Source organism: Alternaria atra (genome assembly GCF_907166805.1).
Source record: "Alternaria atra isolate CS162 genome assembly, contig: 23, whole genome shotgun sequence".
NCBI lineage: Eukaryota > Fungi > Ascomycota > Dothideomycetes > Pleosporales > Pleosporaceae > Alternaria > Alternaria atra.
In genome coordinates this window covers 3,168,221-3,193,286 of record NW_025091321.1, presented here as the reverse complement: position 1 = coordinate 3,193,286, position 25,066 = coordinate 3,168,221, and the positions used below count along the sequence as shown (strand labels likewise).

Below are 25,066 nucleotides of genomic sequence, written 5' to 3'. Positions count from 1 at the left end.
AGTGTTGTGTTCACCCCGCCATGCCACCTGCTGTTAGTCTTTTCCCCACCAACAGTCGACCAACGCCCAGACAGTCGCGCCGTCATAACCTCTCTTGTCTCAGTCTTCCGCCCGACGAAGCCAAACAGCACCCGCGGCCTTTGGTAGACAGCGGCACTTTACCCTTTCCCGACGCCACTCGACGAAGAGGGGGAAAGTGAAGTGGGGCTCCGCTAAGCCACCCTATGCGTGAGCTAAATCGCTGTTCGCCCAACGACATCACCACAGCACGACGACTCCGCCATTGTCGCCTGCCTCTATCACATACGCGACCCCTCCGCCGCCGACGACAAGGACGCGTTGGAACGGCTGTTTCTTGCGCGCACAAGCAGCTTACGTGACGGGTGCCTACCCGAGCGCTGTCGATCCTTTGTAGCCTGCCATCGCTGGGCACGTTATCACACCGTCGCCTCTGTCGGTGAAGAAATCTCCTGACGCCCTCCTCGCCCAACCTTAGTACACGACCCTCACCATGGCAAGCGTCGACGAGACCGTTGCCAATGTGCAACGCAAAATTGACCGCGAGAGGGCCCTCATCAACGCCGCCAATGCCATGCGCCAGTCGACCAACAACCCGGCCGTACTTTCCCGTCTCGATGGACAGATAAAGGATGGCCGTCGGAACATCGACTACTTCGAGTCGAAGCTGCGGGACTTGGACGTGCAAAGAACGTCCACAGGCATGGAGAACATGAGTCTGCAGCCAGGCCACGGTCCCAACAACCCACTGACTCCTCCCCCGAAAGATGGCTGGAATGGGTACATGCAGCAAGACCAGGGCGGCTACGGTGGCCCTCAAAGCCAGTATAGCCAGCTTAGCGGAGGAGAAGCTCTGCAGCCTCCTCGCGCGCCATATGCTCCGCCAGCACCCAGTGCGCCCAACAAGCGGCCCAACTACAGCAAACTCGGTACATATCTACTTTATGTGACCATGCTGTACTTCGCTAACACGCACAGATCTCATCAAATATGACACCCCGCATCTCGGCCCCCGCATTCAGCTCATGCTATCCCAGCTTGAATTCAAGCTCAGTGTCGAAAAGCAGTACAAGGACGGAATCGAAAAGATGGTGCGGTTATACCAAATGGAGGGCGACCGCAAGAGCAAGCAAGATGCCGAGGCTAAGCGCATCGAGAGTAACCAGAAGATTCAGCTGTTGAAACATTCGTTGAAGCGTTATGAGGATCTCCATGTCGACATTGAGGGCGACGCCGGCGGTGATGGTAAGCTCCTACTACAACGGCAGCAGCTGTGTACTGATCATACCCAGATGACAGCTTGAACATTCCAAGTCAAAGAAAACCTTTGAGCGGTCACCTCTCCCTGCGCGTACACGCCGTCGCCGATGTCGACCACGCAGCTACTGGGCGCTTTAGTCGAGGCCCAGAAACTTTTGTCAACATCAAGGTCGAAGACGCAATCAAGGGTCGCACAAAGCCCACGAGAACTGACCGCTGGACTGATGAAGTTCACGACTTTACCATTGACAAGGCCAACGAAATCGAGATCACCGTATACGACAAGACGGGCGACCATCTTCTGCCCATCGGTATGCTTTGGGTCCGCATATCAGACATCGCGGAGGAAATGCGAAGGAAGAAGATCGAGACAGAGCTTGCAAACTCCGGTTGGGTGGCTGCCGACAAGATGGGAGGCGCAGCTGGCATTCAACCAGACATGCAGTTCCAGCCGCCACCGGGGCAAAACTTTGCAGGCGCTGGTGCAGGTGCCGGTGGTGCAGCTCCTGGTGGTGCGAGACCACAAGGTGGTCCTCAGCCTCAAACAGGTCCTATTATGATTGACGACTGGTTCTCGCTAGAGCCGGTAGGTCGTATCCACCTTACCATGTCCTTTGCCAAGAACACCGGCAACAAACAGCCCTTCGATCTTGGCCTTGGTCGCAAAGGTGCCGTTCGTCAGCGTAAAGAAGATGTCGTCGAGCAATACGGACACAAGTTCGTCCAGCAGCAGTTCTACAACGTTATGCGTTGTGCTCTCTGTGGTGAATTCCTCAAGTATGCCGCCGGTATGCAGTGCTCCGACTGCAACTACACGTGTCACAAGAAGTGTTATCCGAAGGTTGTCACCAAGTGTATCACTCAGTCCAATGCCGAAACCGACCCAGACGAGGCCAAGCTCAACCACCGCATTCCTCATCGCTTCGAAAACTTTTCCAACATGGGTGCCAATTGGTGCTGTCACTGCGGTTACGTTCTTCCACTCGGTCGGAAGCAAACCAAGAAGTGCAATGGTAAGTGGCCCTACTATTTCGATTTGCAAACTCCACTAATGATGGTTTAGAATGTGGTCTCACCTGTCATGCTCATTGCGTTCACTTTGTACCTGACTTCTGCGGTATGTCGATGGAGGTGGCTAATCAGATTTTAATGGAAATCAAAAAGGCGAAAAGGGGACAATCATCGTCAGGCCCAAGTATGAGCCAACGAACTCTGCGAGAGAAGCCGGCAAAACCTCTACCACCAACGCAACCTCAATCACCTGGTCACCCTGGACAGGAGCAAGCACAGTCCGACAGGTACTCCTACGGTAAAGAGCAAATGAGTCCTCCGCCTGGCCCTCCACGACAACAATCTTATGCTACATCGGCAGCGTCAATCGATGCGGCACGGGCCTCTTTCTCTACATCTGGATCTTCTGCTGCCCCCACATCGCCTACTGCAAGTTCGCGACCCTCATCAGGCCCACGCACTCAGTCTTCGGTGGCTGCGGCTGCAGCTGCGATGAACAAAACCGCTGCTCAACCTGCCTATGGCCGTAGTAACACAGACTACCAGCCACAGAGCGGAAGGTCATCAGGTAGCGGATACCCAGCAGACCAACGCATACCACAGCAACAAGCTCCTCAACCAGCTACCTACGACCCATCGGCCTACGCAAACATTCCCGGCTACCCACCGAGCCATCAACAACCTGCACCGATGCCATCTTACCCACAAAAGTCTTCATACCCTCTACCCCAACCACCGCCACAGGCGCAACCTCCGCACCAGCAACAACCTCCACAGCAGAAGATGCAAGAGCCTCCAGTACCCGCGAAACAACCTCCATCTGCGGTGATCGAAGCACCAGGAAAGAAGGTCACACCTGCAGCCAACACACAAGGGACTGGAAAGAGAATAGGCTTGGACCACTTCAACTTCCTCGCCGTCTTGGGTAAGGGTAACTTTGGAAAGGTCATGTTGGCGGAGACGAAGAGTACCAAGCAGCTTTATGCTATCAAGGTCCTGAAGAAGGAGTTCATTATTGAGAATGACGAAGTGGAAAGCACACGCTCAGAGAAGAGAGTCTTCTTGATTGCGAACAAGGAGAGGCACCCGTTCTTGCTGAGTCTGCACGCCTGTTTCCAGACAGAGACCCGTGTATACTTCGTCATGGAGTACATTAGTGGTGGTGATTTGATGTTGCACATTCAGAGAGGCCAATTCGGCACGAAGCGCGCACAGTACGTTTACGAGACCCCATGAGAGGAACCATTGCTAACGATAATATAGGTTCTATGCCGCTGAAGTCTGCCTCGCACTGAAGTACTTCCATGAGAACGGTGTCATCTACCGAGATCTGAAATTGGATAACATTCTGCTTACTCTAGATGGACACATCAAGATTGGCGACTACGGATTGTGCAAGGAAGAGATGTGGTACGGATCAACTACGAGCACCTTCTGTGGTACACCCGAATTCATGGCACCCGAGGCAAGTCCCATTCTTCGGTATGCCGGAAAGCTGCTAACACAAGTCTGTAGATTCTTCTTGACAAAAAATATGGTCGCGCAGTCGACTGGTGGGCCTTTGGTGTCCTTATCTACCAAATGCTTCTCCAGCAGTCGCCCTTCCGTGGTGAAGACGAAGATGAAATCTACGACGCCATTCTTGCCGACGAACCGCTCTACCCCATTCACATGCCGCGCGACTCTGTGTCTATCCTTCAGAAACTGCTCACTCGTGAGCCTGAAATGCGTCTTGGATCCGGACCGACTGACGCGCAAGAGATCATGTCACATGCTTTCTTCAGGAACATCAACTGGGACGACATCTACCACAAGAGAGTACAGCCGCCATTTACGCCACAAATTACGAGCCCGACGGATACTAGCAACTTTGATACCGAGTTTACAAGTGTCACACCTGTGCTTACGCCCGTGCAGTCTGGTACGTTGACGCATTCCCCACCGCTTGTGTATATATGTGCTTTTACTAATGACGCGCTCAGTGCTTTCGCAAGCCATGCAGGAAGAATTCCGTGGCTTCTCGTACTCGGCTGATTTCGCCTAAGCTTGCCTTGCCTTACTTCTGATACCCTAGGCTTCGTTTGGGAAAATGGGTTGTCCTTTTGCTTTTGTGTTAGCGTGCTCAACAACTGCCTTGGCGACGAATGGGCGGTGGGAATGAGTGCACCAGTACGTATCTTTGTTAGCATCAAAAGTGCAGTGTGCTAGTGTAATAATGTCTTGAGTGAACGGGAGAAGGGTATAATCATGCACGGATATGTTCGGCTCGACAAGGAGTTGTATGTTGGTGTGGTGTAGTGTAGTGGAGATGTCTGGGGAGTAAACGAGGAGGCGGTGATTCTGCTTGGACAATCGACATTACAGAATAGACGAAACAAATTCCTTTGACTTGAGATTACGCTTCATCTCTAGTACTCAAGCTCCAGGTAGATGACTGAGTCCATTCACTGACTCTCAGTAAGTACCCTTGTCCAATCAAACTTCCTCCATCCCTTCCTCCACCCTTCCACCCTCCTATCCCCTTTGACCCATTTCCCTTGCCTCTTAACAACCTCGACATCTACATCCAGCATGCCGCCCAACACCTCCCTAGCAAACAAGTCGCCTCTCGGCCAAGCCCTCTCGTCCTCGACAATATGCCCCAATCCGCCATCCAGCTCAAACCAAACATGGAAATACGGCATCTCCTTTGCTAAACTTCGACGGAACGCCTGTTTGCCCAGGCCATCGCGACTCGCCTTTTGCGTATTGATAAGCGGTTTATGCTGTGTCCAATCACTGGCCTGTTCGAGAATAGCTTCCTTGAAGAAAGCAGGTGCCGTGTCACCTAGTTCAAAGGGAATAGGCACAGCATTGAGAGCCGCATGACCCTTTCTACCAGGAAAAGCGGCGTTTTCGTAGAAGACAACGTCACGACCTTGTTCGTGGTACATTCGCGTTAGACACTTCATGAAGTTGCGCATTTCTTCCCACTCGTCGTCGTCGCATTCGAGCAGGTTGGTGCGATGCTGGATGGGGACTATGACGGCGCCGCCGGAGCTGATTTCAGGTTCGGTGGGGAGGGTCAGGAAGACGCGTGTTGCTAAGCTGATAATGGGAGCGACGGGGGGTTGTGGTGGTGATTTGTCTTCGTGGTGGCATAGTGGGCAGGAATCGAGGATGCGGTTCATCTTAGTGTAGTCTTGGATTGCGGCGTTGCGGAGGTTGATTGAGGATTTGGGGGCGCGAGCGGCAAGTTTGGTAGCGTTGTCGTCAATGTAGTCGAGGTCGTTGTCAAACTTTGAGTCTTTTGCTATCTTTTCGGCTAGGATGGCGCCCTCGCCGCCTGCCTGGTTTTTGGTTCGGCGTTCTTGTCGGACCATGTCGTCGATGGACATGTCTTCGTTCTCTTTGACGAGACCGCGCTCTGTGCCTCGTTTGTTGGTTAGGGCTATAACTTCTCCTTGACGCCCGCCGGCTAACATGCGGTTGTCCATTGCGTTCAGAACAACGACATCGCGTTCTTTGGAAGTTGAAGTGTTGGCCAGGGCGGCGTTGTATTCAGCTTCCAGCTGGGCTGCTTCGGGTGCCTTTTTCATCTTTGCTTTCATCATCTGGGCTTTTAGCCTGTTGAGCTCAGTCTGACTGAGCATAACAGTGTTCGTTGTCGGTCGAGGATCTTGTACTATTTCGCCTTGTGGTAGTTCCGAAGGTTCGTGCGACTCATGAGATGGCCTATGAATGCCTGCCTTGAGTCTCCGTTCTTCGAAGAGTTCGCCAGATGGTTTCTCTTTGCCGACGTAGTCTTTGCCGTACATCTTTCTGCGGTCCAACTCAATCTCTTCTTCGCGCGCCTCATCAAAATCTCGTAGATCACCGTACTTCTCCATTGCTACTTCTTCCACACTTCGCCCTGACTCCTCGGCGTTCCGGTAGATGCCCTTCAGCTTCGTCATACGCCATTGCGCGCCCGAGTCGCCAAATGTATAGCTGACTTGTCTTTGCGCAGGCTCTTCAGTAACAGTCTCTTGGACCTTGGGATCCGCCAAACCACGGTTCAGTTCCGCGTGATGCATCTTGAGCGCGGGTTGACCTTCATCCGACGCTTTGACGTATGTCGCCTTCTCCTCTCTCTTCTTCCGCTGCACATAGTCGACGTCCATGGATGAAGGCGCTTTCATCCAGTCGTCGCGTTGCAGATCTGCACTCGCCGCGTCTTCGAGCTGCTGATCTAGGATCTCGTCACCTGGCGGCGCATAGTCCTTCTCTTGGGGTATCTCATCTCCAGAAGACTCATCTTCCTCGTAGTGTCGCGACTTGCGCTTTCGCGTCAAGCGGTCCTCCTCGTCACTCGATGCAGATTCCTTGCGCTTTCGTCGTGACTGATCATCTTTGTCATCTCTTTCTCGCCTTTTTCTCCGCGCACGCTCTTCCGACGTCTCTCGATGGTGTCGCGATCGTTTGTGGCGGTGGCGCTCGTCTCGGTCGTCGTCGCCGTCGTGATGGCGCGAGGAACGGTGCTTGCGGTGATGTCTGTCGCGACTTCTGCTTCGATCACGCTTCTTCTTCTCGTCCTTCTTTTTGCTCTGCGCGAGCTCCTTCTCAAAATCTTCCAGGCCCATGTTGGCGGCAATACTATGTCAATTGATGTTGATGCGGTTGAGTCGCAAGAAGAAAGCTTGGAGATAGATTCGGAGCTAGGGCCTGACATCACCGCGGCGGATTCCCTAGCGCGTCCGCCCCGCCTAAGAATTTCTAGAACAACTCCAACTATACAATCCGCTATCACCAACGTTCCTTTGCTAGACCTTCACTGTACCGTTTGACGCGTCTCCACCCGATACATCGCCGCCAATCCACCTCCAATCCTCCAAACCCCCACTTCCATTCCCGGTTCATCTCCAAAACACGCATACGACGCCCGTAATGTCCTCCGCAAAGGCTCCAGAGGGCTCTGCGCCTGGCGCGAGTTCCAACACACCCGTTTCGATCGTCTGCGTTGGTATGGCTGGTAGCGGCAAAACCACTTTCATGCAGCGCCTTGTTTCCCATCTCTACACCCATCCGGATCCGACTCAAAGCGAACCTTCCGTCTCCAAGTCGTCTCCGACACCGCCATACATCATCAACCTCGATCCCGCCGTCCACCATGTCCCGTTCACACCCAACATCGACATCCGAGACAGCGTCAACTACAAAGAGGTCATGAAACAGTTTAATCTCGGACCCAACGGCGGTATCTTGACGAGCTTGAACTTGTTCAGCACAAAGATTGATCAGGTCATTGGTCTGTTGGAAAAGCGAACGCAGCCGCCAGCGCCAGTGAAGGAGCCAGAGCAAAGCACAGTTGAGTTCATGACTAGTGGTGGCAAGGACAAGCAGGCAGCACCGGCTCAACAACCGCAGGTCAAACATATCCTGGTGGATACGCCAGGGCAGATCGAAGTCTTTGTCTGGTCGGCAAGTGGAGAGATTCTGCTCTCAAGTTTAGCCAGCACATTTCCCACAGTCATCGCATACATCATCGACACGCCGCGCACAACCAGCACAAGCACCTTCATGTCGAACATGCTTTATGCCTGCTCTATTCTCTACAAGACAAAGCTGCCCATGATCCTTGTCTTCAACAAAACCGACGCGCAAGATGCTCAATTCGCCAAGGATTGGATGACCGACTTCGAAGCCTTCCAGGCAGCTCTACGCAACGAGGAAGAGGGTGGTAGCTTTGGTGGGGAAGGTGTGGGTGGAGGAAGTGGATACATGGGCAGTCTGCTGAACAGCATGTCACTGGTACTAGAGGAGTTCTACAAACATCTCAGTGTTGTGGGTGTTAGTGCTATGACAGGAGATGGCATGGATGAGTTCTTCAGGGGTGTGCAAGAGAAGAAGGAAGAGTTTGAGCGCGATTACAAACCCGAGCTTGAGCGACGTCGGGCGGAAAGGGAGCAAGAGAAGAAAGCAACACGTGAGCGTGAGTTGGACAAGATGATGAAGGACATGAAAGTCGGTGGTGCAGGTACAAAACCAAAGAGCAAGCCGCGAAAAGAAGAGCCAGAGACGGTCAGCGATGCGGAAAACTCAGATGAGGCCGGTATGCTACATGACGACCTAAACTATGAGGACGAGATGGACTCGGATGACCCAGAAAACGGCCTGAAGGAGCGATACAGGCAGGCAGTCCAGGACCGCGGTGTCGACCAGAACGAAGATCATAGCTTCGCACGATACGTGAACATGGCAAAATTCACATGAGAGACGCAACCCAAAATGCAAAGATGCCCGACTCCAGCGATAAATGGCTGGGCGTTCGCATTGCACAATCGGCGGTCTCGCCCCCAGATTCTTGGTTTACGTCGGAAAGAGATGCGGGCGTCTACATGTAAGACCGCGAAGAGAGATGTTGTTGAGAGAGTTACGGGCGACGTGCATTCGTTGACGGGCCGCAGCGAGACGCCGTGTCAGTGTTTCGCACATCAACACGACTTTGCACATGCATGCGCATTGGGCCCTTTTCCACCCATACTCTCGATGCCAAAAGTAGTTTGACACGTACGAGCTAGCCGTTTTGCCTCCACCATTTGCTTTCTCGCCACCATGGCTTCATTATATCCTCCCGTCGTCAGTACTGGTCTTGGTTACAATGGGCGGGGACACACGCTTTTTTTTTTTACTCGAAGAGACGGGGGTTGCAAGCGGATGTCTCACTGCGCGTATGTAAGGCAGAGAAAGAAGGGTAGCGAGACGATAATACGCGATGTAGGGGACAGTATAGTCAGTTACACCTGTCAGTTGTCAACTTCGTGCATGTGCAGTGATAAGACAATCTCAGAATCTGCTCTGCATGCCCTTCTAGTAGGACTGCTTCTCATGTGATGCTTGTGTGTTCGTTTGTTCGACTTGGTCTGTTTGTGCTCTAAACGTGTAGCCAGGCTTTTTGTCTGGATGTCCTAGAAGGGCCTGGACACAGTGATTTACTCACAATAGTGTCCTGCAGCATGTTGGATGGCCTTTTACTAAACTCTATTGTTGAGTACAGCTACGAGAATAGACTAAATACATCCTAGATACTCAAACTACCTATGGCCTTGGGACAACATCCTTGCCTAGCAGTAATGCTACAATTTGTCACGACCTACATATCGGATTTTGCCCCGTGAATGATGATTGCCCTACTCTTTGTCGAAACCTGGCCCGGTGGTTAATCATTCTACCCGCCATATCGCACAAGTCTATCCCTTCTCACACGTCATATTACCTTGACACAGTAGAACGCGTTCGCCATGCATGTCGTGTCTTTCCCTTGCCTAAGCGCGACATGATCTGCGTGAAGAGACCATTGTATATCAGCCACAGCGACACTACTCAAAGCCCTGGTTTACGGTCTCAACCCACCCGTGGCTTGCAGGCTGTAAGATCGAGTTGGGGATGACAAGTCTATAATTCTCGATTGTGTGTTGTTAGAAGGCGAAGTTGAGATTTGGTTGTACGGAAGTAGGGTAAGGATAGATTATGGAATGGTGTAAGGTCTCACCTATACTTTTCTAAATGATAGTACCCCTTCGTATGTGATATGAACCTCGTAGTCATTACATTCCTTGTGAACATACTCGAAACAACTCCAAGACCTACGTTCCATTCAAATCTCTCCTCATACACATCACTAATGTCCCCATGCTCCTCACGCAGTTCTTCTACACTGAGTGAGAGACCTCAAGTGTGGTAAAGCGTTGATATGTTCGGTTCAGTTCTCGTGTTCTGAGACTGTACACCGTAAGACCAGGCGCTCCAGCCCGCGTTTGCGTGCGACGTGGGTGCATGGCGCATGTGGTACAACGTACGGAGCCGAATGTTCAGGGTCTCTGCTGCCCTTGCCGAGATGTTGGGTGGTGCAATCAAAGGAGAAGAAGGAAAGTAGAGAAGCATGATGGTCTCTATGACTTCTCATATCGAACTGAAGAACAACGAGAGGAAGGGATGACCGTGACGCTTGATTACTTGGTCTCACTCACTCACTCACTCAAATAAGCTAATGATGGATTCAAACACCTCCTCCGGCTCCAGATCCTTCTCACTGACCCTGGAAGTCCCCATCCCAACAGTCTCCTCGCCTTCCACGAGCCAGGGAACAGGGAACGAGGAACGCGGCACCGGATCTAATATCTTACCATGTATACAGCGAATGCGAGACCTGTCGTACAACATGCACAGCATGCACAGCATGCACAGCATGCACAGCATGCACAGCATCAAAAGACCCAAAGTACTGCTCCCCACAAACTCGCCAGGCCATGCTGTCTCATCCATCTCGGGATCTGCAGGCAGATAAACGAACGTCTCACGACATTGACATACCCCATCTCACCCCGCATCAGGGCCAGCCCAACCAACCCTCGCATTCAACGTTGTGCGGGGACGAGACATGAGCCGCAGGGCTTGTTCAAGGGCACCCTGTTTTGCGAGTACCAAGGTAAGGGAAGACATGGGTAATAGCTATAAGGGGTTTATTGGAGTACGCTGGGTGTAGCGAGTCCGGTGGCACGACTCTATACAATGCTGTATTTAGCGGATGCGTGGCTATTGTGCTACATACGCAACCGCGACATGCATTGAGAAGTGTGAAGAGCTATGAAAACTAGCATGGTGTGAGAACAGATGTTTTGCTGACATGCATAAACATCGCGGCGGCTCTGTCTGAACGATATTTGGAACGAAGTGAGATTAGGCAGGAAGGTGACATATCGCTGTGGACAATGATGATCTGGTGATTAAAGCCAAACTTTGTCCTTGTGTTGTATTGCCGTAGCGTACCACCATATTCGACAACGCGAGAGGTCACATTGTGATGAACCTTATCGTCCCGGTAAATCGTGGAACGAGTATCCCGCCTTGCCGCGGCAGGGCACAGACGACAGACAGCGGAAGGCAATAGTGACACCGAGCTCGGTCCCAGAGTTTTCGCTGTTGTTAGAGGATCCTTGTTGGACTCAGGAGACCCCAGCCACAGCTTGAGGATCGACGTTGGAAACCCAATTTCTTCTCGTATCGCTGCAGGCTGCATGGTGTTGAGGATGCGTTCTGTCGCCGCATATGCTTACTGCAGATCCGCAAACTTCCGTATGCACAACCAACATGCTGCGCGCGAAACATGGAACGACGCAAAAAGGAAGTGCGAAGGATCTGTTCTGATGCAAAGGTGATGTCACGCTCAGCATGTGCGCACAAGATGGGTCTGTATATCAGCAAGGCATGGATTGCGATACAGAGAGGTTGGAAAGTGAGCCGAGTGCGATGCAGGCATGAAGTCCGCTATCCGGCGTCAAGTCGGATGTGGGGTCATCCCAAGGCGGAAGTCGCAACCCAGAGTGCCGTTTACCATGCTGGATGCCTTGCGACACAAAGGGCTGGCGACTCGAACGAGTCCCTCCAGAGCCAAGGAAATGACTCCTGGTGATGTTGGGGATTAAAGGCCCCGGAAAGTGACCTGTTGTTCGGATAGAGTTTGGTTGCTGCGATTCCCGAGCCAATGGCAATCTGTGGAAGGGCGTGCTTCCGATTCGGGGTATCCGGGCTGAGGGTTCTTGCGCAGGTCGTTAAGGTTCGAGACTAACCTCGAGAAGGATCTGCAGGGTCATCAGCGTTGCGAAAGCGTTTTATTAGTGCGTCGTTAGCGTAAGGTCTACCGATGTTTTCACAGCTGCGAAAAGGTTGACGAAAGGCCGTTGGACGACACGAGTTGACTAGGCGCCGCGGAGCAGAAGTTCGGTGGCGTGTTGATGAGGACGAGACACTGGAATAAGCTTTGGAGGAGGGGTTCCGCTAGCGCGGAGGGTAGGCCTCGATCTTGCTATGGCTGAACGAGCTGTCGTACCATGGTTGAGGAGCGGGCAATAGTGCGTTTGGCATGAACTATGAGCTGACAGCGGGGTACCAATCCACAGTTCGCGACCGTTTCTTGTCGTCACCATCGCTTGTGGAAGCCACGGATTCTCTCTGCCCGTGAGGGGTTGTAAGAGGCTGGAGATCGGCGGCACTTTCCGTGGTTCAGACATGTTGTTGGGTCAAGCAGACAAATGAGGGCAGAGTGTAAGAGGATCAGATGAGTTTGTAATAGTTCATTGTATTGTTTTTCTCTTGGAAGTCGGCAAACATCCGTAGATGGAGTGTTGCAATTAAGAGAAATCAAAGGTTCATGCACCTTGAGTAAGGGCGGGTATCCATATTGCCAGTTCCGGGCCCAAATCCCTATGATTGGATGACATCCTCCACAAACACTACCCAACAGTGAGGATGCTAGCGATAAGACCGCTATTGAAGGAAATAGGCTTTGCTCGGCCCAAAGAGCGAAGTAAATGCGGCCATAGTATGTACAGTTAAAAGAAAAGAAAAGTGTGCGTCGATGCGCACCACTCCAAAACGCCAAGTTCCGTTCGTAGCCATGACGGCATGCGTCTATTGTGCGGACGAACTTTTGGACTCCATGAAATCGTGGTCGTAGCTATTAGCGCCTCGCTCCAAAAATCCCGTGGCCTGATGTAGCAGGCTGAAGTAGTGATCAGAGATTTGATCGAATGAACAGTGAAAGAGAGATGAAGGATATGACTATGACTCAAACTTGCGCTTTTCGCCACTTGCAGCTATCGCGAGTGCATCCAGACCACCGTACTGAGTGGCGGCAGGGTTGTAGCTGTAGTTGGCGGGGTCGGGATACCGAGAGCTGGGAGAAAAGTCGATGAAGGCGTCAGCAGATTGCACGGCGGGAGCCATGGAGAATCCGGAGGGGCTGAGGGGGAGCGACGGGTCAACCATGGAAAGCGATGACAAAGAAGGCATCGTCGACTGGAGGGGTGCCGGCTTGGGTCGCTTAGCCTGGTGTTTGGCCTTCTTGACATCGCGGTCTCCGCCCTTGGCCGCATTGCGACCACTCTGGTGAGTGCGGCGGTGCTGCTCCATGTTGTCCTTGCGGGTGAAGGCCTTGTTGCACTCTGGGCAGAAGGCGTCCTTCTTGCCAGTGTGCTTCTTGGCGTGGCGGGCGGCGTGGCCCGAGGTGGTGAAGAAGTCGTTGCAGCCGAATTGCTTGGCCATTGGGCATGGGTAGCTGTTCTTCTTGGGGCGCGCATTCAGCGCTGTTGGCTCAGAGTGTTGCTCGGACAGTTGCTCGGGCCTGAAGTAGCCGGGCTGGGCGCCGTTGGTGTGGTAGGGAAGAGGACCTGATTGTTGATGCATGGAGAAGCCGAGATCCTTTTGGGGCACGAAAAAGCCATTCTGGGAGAAGACGGGCGAGTCCATGCCAGGCTCGTAGGAGAAATCAGGCGTGATGGGCGAGGGCGTCTGCATGTTGGAGTCGGAAGAGTCGCTGCGGACCAGGCGAGGTGGAGAGGCGAGGGGAGAGGAGGAGTAACTAGAAGTCCGGGATTGGAGGGAAGGAGTGATGGAGGGAAGGCGGACAAGTTGAGGTGGAGGCGCCGGGCCGTCGTTTAGCAATGACACTCTGCGACCTGTCGAGTTCTTGCCGGACAAGGCGTCCATTTTGAGCAAACACGTGCCAGTGGGGGAATGCGACCAGATTCGCAGTAAGAGCGATGGGCAAGCACGTGGAAGTGAAGGCCAGGTGGTTGAGGCGCTTTATACAGGGTGATGTGAAGGTGATGTGGAAGTGCAAGGCGATGTGACGTCGACACGACAGTGAGAGTGAATGGTTTTGGGTGAGGGAGAGGTGGTTGTGAGTGATTTTGGGAGAGAGCTTACTGGAGCACCACCAGAGATGCGGGACTGGGAGCAAGTTATATTGGGCAAGGCACAAGCAGGGCAGAAGCACAGGGTTCTCAGGTCCCAGGATCAGGGCACTATCAGGGACTGAGAATTGCATGCGTGGAGATGGGAAAGTGCAGTCCGCCCTAAGACGCTAGCGCCGAGTGCAGTGGCAGGGGCCCCGGCGATCAGCCTTCGCGAGGCGATGCGCAACTAGACGATTGAGCGACCAGGAAGCGGCATCAGCTCATAGCCACCGCGGAACTCTACACCGCGCGCGGTTGGGATTCGTCTTGGGAAGAAGCTTCTGCGGTCCTGCAATCGACATGGGTTCTTCCACAGCGACGATCAGCTGCAAGAAAAAGCAAGAGGCGCAAGATTGTCGAGGTAGTCAGCGCTGGCCAATGCTATTCCGGCGGCCAGGTGCCGTCTACTCAGGAGAGATCGAGATCTCGAGGGGCAGTTTCAAGGAACTCTGCGACCTTCGGGCGCCAATGGCAAGAAACAGGCCCTGTGCCAGCTCACACCCGCACCCTCCGTCGGCGCACTTCCGGTGCTTGTCGGCGGCAAAGAGTCAGTTGTTTTGTTTGATGTTGTTGTTGTCGTTGTCGTCAAGCATGGCATTCATCACATTGCGCTTGTCGCTTCACCCGCGACATTGCATCACACCAGGTCAGCCTGGCACGGCGAACGCCATGTCGTGCCAATGTTGTGTAGCTGCACGTCGGCCTGTCAGACCGACCTTCAACCACCCCAGGCCCAGGGTCTGTATCCTCAACTCAACCCTCTGGAGGCGCTTTCGGTACTCGAAAAACAACGCGCCGGCATAACGTCGCTCGGTCTGATGTAATACAGAATCAGGGTCTTCTCCGCTTGTGGATCCCTGTCGGCCGTTCCGATCCATCCGCATACATCCTAGCGCCCCACTGGACGTTGAACAGTGATCGTGACAGCCGGTGGGGATCGGTCAAAGTGCCTCTTCCAATGACGTCGGGCGGCCTTCATCATTCGTCTCCAGCCACAGCCCCTGGCGCTCTTTTTAGCGTCAAAAGACCCATAGACTCCTCTGGCCAGACTCCTGACTTGGACGCCGCCCTCGAAACGGCAGCCGCGCAGCACTGACCGAGCCCCTCCATCGAGTTTTTGCACCCCATCGACGTGATCTTCCCACCTTAGCCTGCTTCGTTTCTTTTCACTTTGCGTGGCCTTCACCTATCCGGTCCTTTTTTTTGCCTGGCTGATCGCGATCACTACCTTCCCCAGCAGCCTTTTCCCATCGCTATTTAATGCAGGGCCCGCCCAAATGCCCATTCCTGCCGCCGACTGACCCGGCGTCAATCTTTTCTTACCAACGCTGATGTCATTCAGCCCCATACCACACGCCTCGCATTCGGCATCGGTCGTTACTACCGCCCTTCCTAATCGGGAAGCTCACGATACACAACCCCAATGCTGCAACTGTTTTACCAAATTTTTTCAACGGCGGCATCGGTGCAAAGCCACATGTGCCATCCAAGTGAATGCATGCCTCCCCTGCTCGATACGATGCCTAATATTATGACTGCATCTAAATCGAAGCCTACCCTTTTCCTAGAGCATTCAGCAGTTCAGCAAGAGCGCCACGCAGCCACGTGGACCAGAGGCTCGGTGCTCTCTGATCGTCCCGCCCAGCATCTGAGAAATGAGATGCGATCCTGACCAATGCCAGCCTCGTCTTCAGCCATAGATCCTCCTGAAATGTCCCATGGTACTGCCTGCATACCTGGTCCATGCTACTGCTGCTTTTTCGTCGCCAATCTGGCACTTGAAGCGCTCCTGCCAGTGTTCACCCAAAGTCAAATTACTTCTTCCACGCATCGTCCGCTCGCACAATCTTACTCGTGTACTACTGCACAGAATACCTTCACGACCATTGGGTACAGACAGCCCACCCGCTTAAAGTCCCTGCAGAATGTGTTGATGGCGCTCTCACAAGCGCGAAAGCTCCCAACGGCTTGCGGCCTCAGCCCCTCACAGAATCAATACCTCGCACGTCAAACTGCCCTTGCATCCTAATATTTTCTTTTACATGCAACCCAAACATCAATATTGCACCGAATTATACACTACCACTGACAGTTACTGCGAACGATCTCCATCTCGATGCACTACCATCGTGAACCATTGTCGCGAAAGTAGCGCAATCCACCTTAAATCCGCCTAATCACCGTCTCTACGCACAGCTGAACACTCTATACCCAGCTACACATACCCCACTCGATTTTCATTACCATGCCGTCTGCCGTGTGTCGAATGAGATTCGCGGGACTCTTCTCCGTTGCAGCGTTTACACGGTTGACACTAATCAGACTTGCAGGCGTTCGACCATATTGTGACCAAGAACTCAAAGACGGCGCCTCAGCACTTCCGATTATCCTGCCTACGGCTATTCAAGCCTATCTAGCATATCCGTACTGATGCGCATCCAATCGTATCAATCACAGCTGCGAGATACTCAGCGCGGCATACACTTCCGCTTCCCTGGCGAACGCCTGCTGCCGTAATTGGAAACACCCTGGCTGCATGTATTGATGGAGACATGTTCCCACCCAGTCACGCCATGCCCAGCTTCCTTCAGCCGCTGCTTTCTTTTTCGTTCAGGTCCCTGACCTCAAGAATAGACCCCTTGATTGTTCTCCGTCTATTCCGATTCAAATGTAGTCGTCGCAATACCGTCCCCGCACTAATCATAGGATCTACACATAGCACGCACGACATGGAAATCATAAATCCTATGCTCGGCAGGATAGATCAGGCGGTCCACAAAATGGGCATACGTCACAGAATACCGTTAAGCGACGCGGTTTGAGATCACTTGTTCCGCGGCGCCAATGGTTCCGAAGATATTCGGCCATGTAAGAGCCGTGTTTTCGTAGGCTGATAGCCGATCTTAGTAAGCTATAGTCGCTCACACTTCCACGTTCGAACTACGGCAGGCGCAAACTTCAAACTTTAACCCACTGTAATCTGTACGCTTCCCATCAATATCTCCCGTGGTGCGAGCAAAACAAAAACCCGTTGATTGCAGGGTCCCCAAACAGAAGCCATTGACCCCTCCAGATGCGAGGAGCAGGCTCCAGAATGAGGGTCCATTACTCGATACCCCGCGTCAGCCTCTCTCATTGGCCAGACTGCCCCGGAGCTGCTGTCCGTGAGGCGACGACCGTTGCCGAGTAACCGTGGCGAACCTGGTGACAAAGGTGCGCTAGGTTGTTCCGCTTCCCCGCCTTCGCGACAACGGAGTTGATCCACGTGGGAACTGGATATTGTACGCTCTTGCTTTTGCTCCCGACCTCTTCGCAGCGCTGAGCGATCTTAGGATCTTACCCAATATTCCTTGGTTCGCCGTGTAATGATAATGCACCAGGTTCCCAACTCAACACGAGGCGGCTCTCCGCAGCCGTATTAATGCTTCATGAAGATCCCCAGTCCTTCCTGCGCGAGCCACCTCACTTCCCAACACAACTGGGTTGTGGTTCTGGGATATCAATTACACCATCTCTGGACCCCTTTTACCTTGTCATGATGCATGTCGGAAGAGATCTGCACCCGGTTTACAAGGGGTTGGAGTCGTTCAATGCCGCGCTCAGATGATCGAACAGACGCAGATCTGGACCATGCCTCATATTTCAGGCATACTCTGAGTGGTATATGCTACCTAAGGGCGCATCGCATTATCATTCTCGGTTAACCTCATCCGCCGTCACTGCATGATTCGATAAATCTATCGCATCTCCCCTGGTAGCGATCAAGCCGTCCGCTGTCAAGCCGTCATATGATGCGCTCATGATTCATTTGAGCCGGTGAACACGTAGCCTGCGACATGAAACGTGCATTACCAGCTCATCGACCGCAAAGTGCAAACCTTTACGCAGAGTAACTGAGGCGAATATCCACAACTGCTTCAAGATCGTAGAAGTCATGCAGCCAGATTTTCGCAGTCTCAGTGTGACCTCATTACACCGAGCGAGACCCACCCGCACTCACAGGCATAATGACCGGCATAAGCGAGCAACGAGGTTCTCTTGTGACTCCATTTACCGGTCATTTTCTCCGTATCACGTCACATCACATCACATCGCGCCGCTAACCCAGTACCCTTGTCCTATTCGCTTCTGTAATGTCTCGGTGTTTTGACACACGATACTCCACTACCAGAAGATGCGGAAGCATGACGCGAAAGCGACAAACTTACGCGTTCGTTCGCTTGATTGCCGAACTGAGTTCTCGGGTACCCCGAAGGCCCACTTCCAACGTTTGACGTTTCCTCCCCTGCAACAAGGGGGCAAGTTTATATCCCATGATTTCCGACTTTTGAACGTTGAAGGCATGGATTCTGACTCGACATGCTTATTGCCGTTTGTTGTTGTTGTTGTTCGCAGTCTGTTGCCGTACCCGTAAACCCACATGCTGTTCAACGGTTTTGTCAATCTATTACCATGTCTGTCCTGGTAATATCCCTCCCGCTGAAGTAGTGGTGCCGGTTCAAATTCCCGATGGTTATGCATATCGCTGAACAGTGCACAAATCCTCATCTCACTTTACCACCTTAATTCCCCATGTTCAAGACATCGACAGTGAACTGTGGGTATATGCATACGGTAATCAGTTTAACGCTTTGGAGCAGTGTTTGCCGAACGGTCATCTTTGCTAGTGTACGTGTAAGATTGACACAAGGCAGAACATGGAAGCCTGCGTCAGATTTCTTGGGTCTTAACCTGGATTTTATTCCCCTTTTGAGCTGATTCGTTGGTTTCCATCTTCTCATGGTGGCTTGGAGGGTTCCTTCGATTATGCAATAACGTGCTTCTCTATACACGACATGTAGAATTTAGGGTTTGAAGGCAGATTAGGCGGATATGCAGGTGTCTCTTTTTGGAAACGAAATTTGCCCTGGGACTAGATCGATACGCGACTCCCCTTCTCTACACACAACACTAGGATATGGGCGAGGATGTGCTGTGCGGTGCTCACACTAGCGACGTCTGACCTATGCGACCAGCATGGGCTGTCGCTTAACTCGTGTCAACGGGTGGCCTAGACTGTAGCCTGTAGGGTTGAAGCGAGGGGGAACGCGAGCCGTCTATGAGATACTAGGCCTTCTCAACTAGCATGGTAGTAGTAGACGGATTCGAAAGCCGATGAGGCGTTTACTGAACAGCAAGGTAAGGGCGAAGCGAAACGAGCCTGCAATGATTCAAACGGGATGGATTGTTGAGTATCCCAGACGGCTGACGGGCAGTGAAAATAGTTTGTTGCAAGGGGAGAAAATTGTTGGGGGTCTTCACGATGCCCCAGATTTTCTGTTGACTTTGCTCTCTTCTCTAACTTTTATCTCTAGGTGCAGAGTAGACATCGTTAGAGTAGAGTGAGGGGAAATCCATGTACCTCGTTACCATGTTCTTCTTTGGGGGCATATAGACACTTACATGCAATGTGAGGAAAGTGGTCTGGAGATAGAAGGTTATAACAATATGTGATATATTCGGGCAGACAAGTGTATATCATCTATTTATGAGCCTGTACCGGATATGATGGTACATTATCACTGTAGTTGTTAATACAATATACGTCTGGATATGCTGGGAAGTGGAAATGAGCCTGCTCTTCCTGACCAACATACGCATCAGCTATCCTCATGTAAACACTCCATATTGCCAATGTAAAAATTCATAAACCATCAGTTCAATCTTTCATCTTTTATTTCATGGTATGATGACAACGGCAGCTTTCTAGCTCTATACTCTGATCTCAAGGTATTGTATTTGATAGTTTTCCTGACGAGATAACTAGATGACTCTAGGTTATTATAACGCAAATCTGACATGATTCCACACGTATCCGTTATTCAGCTGCGATAGGTTGCATAACTTCTGCTCCCTTCTTCTTCCACGCCGGTGTATGTTAATCTCTAGACGACCTGTTGTTCATCGAGCGTGTATCGGAGTTAAGTAAGTAGTCGTAAGAGGGCAGATGTGGAGTTGAATGTCGAACCCCATGCATTCACAAAAAGCTAAACAGCAGCAATGAACGAAATCGGTGTGGTTTATCGAAATTGTCCATTACAAGGTTATGGGATATCTACAATAAAACTCAAGCCATGGACATGCGAATAACGCCACTCGACGAACCCTACCAAGATGACCGTACAAGACTCACTCCTCACACCTACTTTTTCCTGCAACTAAAGAAGACCCAGCTACTCGCTATCGTCATCGCCGATAAGCTTCGCGTAGTCATCCATAGATGCGAAAGTGGGCAGGTTCTTGAGCTTCCTCTTCTTGGTCTTGCGGCCCTCCTTGTCTTCACCGCCATCGCCTTCTAGGTTCAATTCCACTGGAACATCGGCATCGCTGTCCATGAAGGCATCCTCGTCGTCCAGGTCGAAGTTCTCAAAGTCGTCGTCGTCGTCTGCCTCATGCTGGCCACCAGTAGCCTCTTCCTCATCCTCATCAATATCAACATCCTCGTCATCATCGCTGCCAAGGTTAAGTTCGACACCACCATCCATGCCTCCAGCCTCATCATCGCTCATCATGTCGTCCATGTCGAAGTCGCTGAGGTCATCGTCATCACCTCCGTCACCTTCAACATCCGGACGACTCTTGACGAGCGCCTGCCAGATTTCATCCTCATCACCACTCTCGTCCTCGCTGTCATCCTTCCTGCGGTCCTTCTTCTTCGTCTTCTTGTCAACTTGCTTGGCTTTGCCGGCTTTCTCAAAGTATGTGTGGAAGAAGACTTCATCGACACGGACATCGTCGACCTTGCGTCGCCAGAACTGCTCGGAATTGAGCGGGTCGTGCGTGCGGTCGCCGTCGCGGGCGGTGATGAGATAAGATGCGGCCTTGGAAGTTCCAGACATAGGCTGCATGATCGAGGAACCGTGAACACCTTGAGCCTTTGTCTTTGCGTTGCGGAAAGAGAACTTGTCGAGGAAGTTCATGAGAGTGTAGATAGTCGGGTCAGGCTTCTCCTTGATGGGTTCCTGGTTGACAATCTTGGAGGCCAGGACGTGGACAGAAGGGTGGTAATGTGCCTGAAGCGGTAGTAGCTCCCATAGACAAGACAGATCAGCATGCGCGTGTTCTGGGTCCCGTTTTCGGGAGTCATAGGTCGCCTGTGCAGACTTTTCTTCCTCCTTCTTAGTCGTTGGCTCCTTGTCCTCATCAACATCCTCGTAGTGCTCGTCGCCGCTGTCATCGGCATGGTCTTCTGGCGTCGACAACATGGACTTGATGGTCGGGAAGGTAACTATCAGCTCATTGACGAGGTACAAGACACCGCAGATGAAAGGTGGCTCGTGCATGTGGATGATCTGGAGTAAGCGCTTGACGAAAGCCTTGACACGCTTGATGCTAGTATCAGCCTTGAGAGAGCGATACAGCAAGTTCAAGAACATGATGTGCTTTGAAGTTGTCATAAGTCGTGGATCCAAAAGAGATTCGTACAGAGTACGGTAGAAGCGATCCGCAGAGTAATGCTTCGTCGCGGAGATCTGCTGAATGAGTGTCATGGCCTGAATGCTGGTATTGAAGTTGGAAGAATGCGTCACTTCGAAGATCATGTTCAGCTGTTCTTCGAACTTTGCGTCGTCGGTTTTGGCGAATGGGAAGGCACGATTGACACCCGTCAAGACGGCGGATATCAGCTTCTCTCGTGACTCGTCCTCAACCTTGAAGGCCATGGTAGCCGCCTTTTCAGCCTTTTGCTTGGCCATCTTTCCAGGCTGACCTCCGCCTCCTTGGACATGTCCATATTTGTTTATCCTCTTCTCTTCTTTCTCATGCTCTCTCTGCTTCTTCAGCAAACCAAGGAAGACGCTGAAGTAGATTTCCAGAAGCTTGTTGGCAACTTCGGGCTCCTTCACGCTAAGAACGGTTTGGTTGAGAGTAATGATGGCGTAGTACTTGGCGATGCCGCTCTGGTTCGGTCGGAAAATGAGGTCGGATTCGATGGAGCTGATGATGACGTTCTTCATGAGCGGGTGCGTAATCTGGAGTTGGAGCAGCAGGTAAGATGCCCTCGATGCAACCTTCTTTTCCTTGTCTCCAAGCTTGTTGATGAGCAGACGCAAAAGGTTCTCTTCCTGTTCCGGCTTCTCCTTCAATAGCTCCCAGACATATGTGACAGCACGGTTGCGCGAGTATTCGACTTCGTCGTTGGACCAGGTTTCTAGGATCTTCAGCAGCTCAAAGTATTGTTTCTTTAGCCAATCCTCGTATGCCCACACGATCAAGTGAGTCTTCTGAAGAGCACCTGGTAGCTTATCGCCTGATTTCCACTGCACATTCTTTCCTTGCAGTGCAGCGGTTAAGCCTGGCTGTCGCGCAAAAGCCTTGAGTTTTCGGTCCGGGGGCAGCAGAACACCCTGACCTAGCAGATCCTTCAGCGCAGCCAAAGCCTGCATGGCAGCGTTCCTGCTCTTCTTCTGCGATAGACCCATGAGTTGTCCAAAAGCCTTCTGCGTGTGCAGCGGCGACTCTTGAACCAACAAGGTCAGTGCGGATACCTTATCCTCCATCGTACCAGAGTCCATGACGGTCGCCATGAACTTGTGCGACGAGTCCTTGGCCAAGTGCGACGATGCATACTCTTTAGCCTCTGTGTCGAGAAGCTGGATAGCATATTCGTGGAGGGCGTCGATGATGTAACGGGGCGGGATCGTAGGATTATCGACGCTTGGAAGCTCTGGCAACTCTATCGCATGCCATTCTGGCTGCGGCTTAAGCAACTACAGCAAATTAGCATTGTGATGGATTAAATCTTTTCCTGAGGATAATGCGCACCAGCTGCGACCGCGACTTCTTGTCGTCGCCATCCTTGCGCTTGTCCTTCTTGTCGTTTCGCGCGCCGTCCTTCTTGTCGTTTTTCACGCTCATCCGACTCTTATCCGGAGAAGGCTTCGTAAAGCCATCCTTGGTCTCGGCATGGGTTCGCTTCTTCCCCATTTGATTTGGTTGGTGTCGCGAAAGGTGGAGCTACAAGGTCCGTCAGAGAAGAAACTCTGACCCGTCATGACCTTGGAAAGATTCCACGCCTGCCAGAGCACCGAGTCGAGATTTTGAAGGCCTTGGCATCGGCGTTTTGTGTGGCTAACGGCTTCTAGACTAGCGTAGTGGAGCCTTCATCATGGTGCATATTACGACCCAGGTGCGGACTTCGAAAACACCTCCGTGCGGCAATACTGTGACTCAACTGGTCACTTTGTTTCAGGGTCTTCTGAAGAACACATCTATTCGGACCTAAACTTCGAAATACCAAGAACATCAATTGGTATACATCGTCACTACCAACACATCCCCCACCAACTACCCCGCCGGCTTACATAGGCTGGTGTGAAGTAAGAGCGCAAGGGTAACAACTACCAACTTACATCATGGCTACCGAAGCTGGCGACGAGGATAAGAAAATATCCATTACACCCCTTCTCAAACGACTCTGGCATGAGTCACCGACGACCAAACCAACAGCAGACGAGATCGCAGCAGCCCTTTCCCTGATCTTCACAAACAGTCTATCCGAAGTGCAAACAGGAGCCTTGTTGACATGTCTCCACTTTACAGACCAAGACAGACAAGCAGAAGTATTGGCGAAATGCTCCAAAGCAATGCGCGACTATGCAACTGGCATTGATGTTAAAGGTCTCCAAGAACTCATCAACCAACGGGGAAGGAAAGAGGGTAGCTACCAGGGAGGCTTGTGCGACATAGTTGGTACAGGAGGTGATTCTCACAACACCTTCAACATCAGCACTACTTCCTCCATCCTCGCTAGTGCTCTCCTTATGATTGCAAAGCACGGAAACAAAGCGTCAACATCACGTTCTGGTTCAGCAGACCTCCTGTCCTGCGCACCTCCTAAACCACCTGTCATCACCGCTATCGCACCCAAGACCATCTACGAAATTTACTCAAAGACAAACTATGCTTTCCTGTTTGCCCCTATCTTCCACCCCGGAGCCAGGCACGCTGCCTCTATTCGGAGGCAGTTGGGATGGCGCACCATCTTCAACCTTCTTGGACCCCTGGCAAACCCGCTGCATGACTTGATCGAAGCGCGCGTATTAGGTGTGGCGAGGAAGGAGATTGGACCTGATTTTGCCGAGTCGTTGAGGCAGTCGGGCTGCAAGAAGGGCATGATCATCTGCGGTGACGAGGAACTGGACGAGCTTTCGTGCGCTGGGCCAACCCATTGCTGGCGAATAGTCGAAGATGCTTCCACTGGCGAGGCTAACATCAACTACTTCACTGTTACACCAGCGGACTTCGGACTACCCGAGCACCCACTGAGCGAAGTCAGTCCTGGACAATCACCCGAGCAGAATGCCCAGATCTTGATGAAGATTTTGATGGGCGAGGTGCCGCCAGATGACCCCATTCTGCATTTCGTGTACATCAACACTGCGGCGCTGTTCGTCGTCAGTGGTATCTGTGATGCGGACACGAGCAACATGGGCGAAGGTGACGATGGAAATGTCATCAAGGAGGTTGGCCCAGGAGGCGGACGCTGGAAAGAAGGTGTCAGGAGAGCCAAGTGGGCGATCTCGAGTGGAGCCGCATACAGCGAGTGGCAAAAGTTCGTCGAAGTCACGAACAGTGTCGCATGAGTTATGTTTACGAAGCATTCTCATTGACTATATTGTATTCACAGGTTCTACCATGAAATTATTCCATGATTCCGGTCAAATGCGAATATTATGTCTACAATGATCAGTTGAAGTTTCCAATCCATGGGACTCTTTCACTCGTTTCGCCCGTGACTCGGGAGTGCTCAAAGAGCTGTGCTTGTATATTAGTTACATAACGCCCGTGCTCAGCTTCTTCCTCCTCCCATGCAAACCATACGGTCTCGAGGTTCTTCGTGATCACCGTAACCGACCGAATTGTCTGCACTAGCACCATGATTTCCTCAGTAGAAACTTGATGCCATGACTGTAATCGTATGTGGTACGCTAGGAGATGCAGAGTGGCGCATTTTGTTGTGACGAATTGAAGAGACTGCCAATCAT

The 25,066-nt window shown here is 52.0% G+C and overlaps 6 protein-coding genes across 6 annotated transcripts; 3 read left to right on the top strand and 3 right to left on the bottom strand.

Annotated features, from left to right (window-relative positions):
- Positions 1-511: 511 nt before the first annotated feature.
- Positions 512-4,333, top strand: ALTATR162_LOCUS4612 (uncharacterized protein; the record flags this gene model as incomplete). The annotated part of the gene is made up of 7 exons (XM_043312227.1): positions 512-947; positions 997-1,263; positions 1,311-2,291; positions 2,342-3,503; positions 3,553-3,754; positions 3,805-4,210; positions 4,272-4,333. 7 exons carry the CDS (start codon positions 512-514, stop codon positions 4,331-4,333), a joined length of 3,516 nt encoding a protein of 1,171 aa, XP_043168162.1.
- A 400-nt stretch (positions 4,334-4,733) lies between these two features.
- On the bottom strand, positions 4,734-6,890 carry ALTATR162_LOCUS4611 (uncharacterized protein; the record flags this gene model as incomplete). Its single annotated transcript, XM_043312226.1, has 1 exon — positions 4,734-6,890. One exon carries the CDS (start codon positions 6,888-6,890, stop codon positions 4,734-4,736), a length of 2,157 nt encoding a protein of 718 aa, XP_043168161.1.
- A 304-nt stretch (positions 6,891-7,194) lies between these two features.
- ALTATR162_LOCUS4610 (uncharacterized protein) lies at positions 7,195-8,520 on the top strand (the record flags this gene model as incomplete). Its single annotated transcript, XM_043312225.1, has 1 exon — positions 7,195-8,520. The coding sequence occupies one exon, from the start codon at positions 7,195-7,197 to the stop codon at positions 8,518-8,520; it is 1,326 nt and encodes a 441-aa protein (XP_043168160.1).
- A 4,347-nt stretch (positions 8,521-12,867) lies between these two features.
- Positions 12,868-13,794, bottom strand: ALTATR162_LOCUS4609 (uncharacterized protein; the record flags this gene model as incomplete). Its single annotated transcript, XM_043312224.1, has 1 exon — positions 12,868-13,794. The coding sequence occupies one exon, from the start codon at positions 13,792-13,794 to the stop codon at positions 12,868-12,870; it is 927 nt and encodes a 308-aa protein (XP_043168159.1).
- Positions 13,795-20,254: 6,460 nt separating this feature from the next.
- Positions 20,255-23,006, bottom strand: ALTATR162_LOCUS4608 (uncharacterized protein; the record flags this gene model as incomplete). The annotated part of the gene is made up of 2 exons (XM_043312223.1): positions 20,255-22,789; positions 22,845-23,006. The coding sequence occupies 2 exons, from the start codon at positions 23,004-23,006 to the stop codon at positions 20,255-20,257; spliced, it is 2,697 nt and encodes an 898-aa protein (XP_043168158.1).
- A 428-nt stretch (positions 23,007-23,434) lies between these two features.
- On the top strand, positions 23,435-24,664 carry ALTATR162_LOCUS4607 (uncharacterized protein; the record flags this gene model as incomplete). Its single annotated transcript, XM_043312222.1, has 1 exon — positions 23,435-24,664. One exon carries the CDS (start codon positions 23,435-23,437, stop codon positions 24,662-24,664), a length of 1,230 nt encoding a protein of 409 aa, XP_043168157.1.
- Positions 24,665-25,066: the final 402 nt, after the last annotated feature.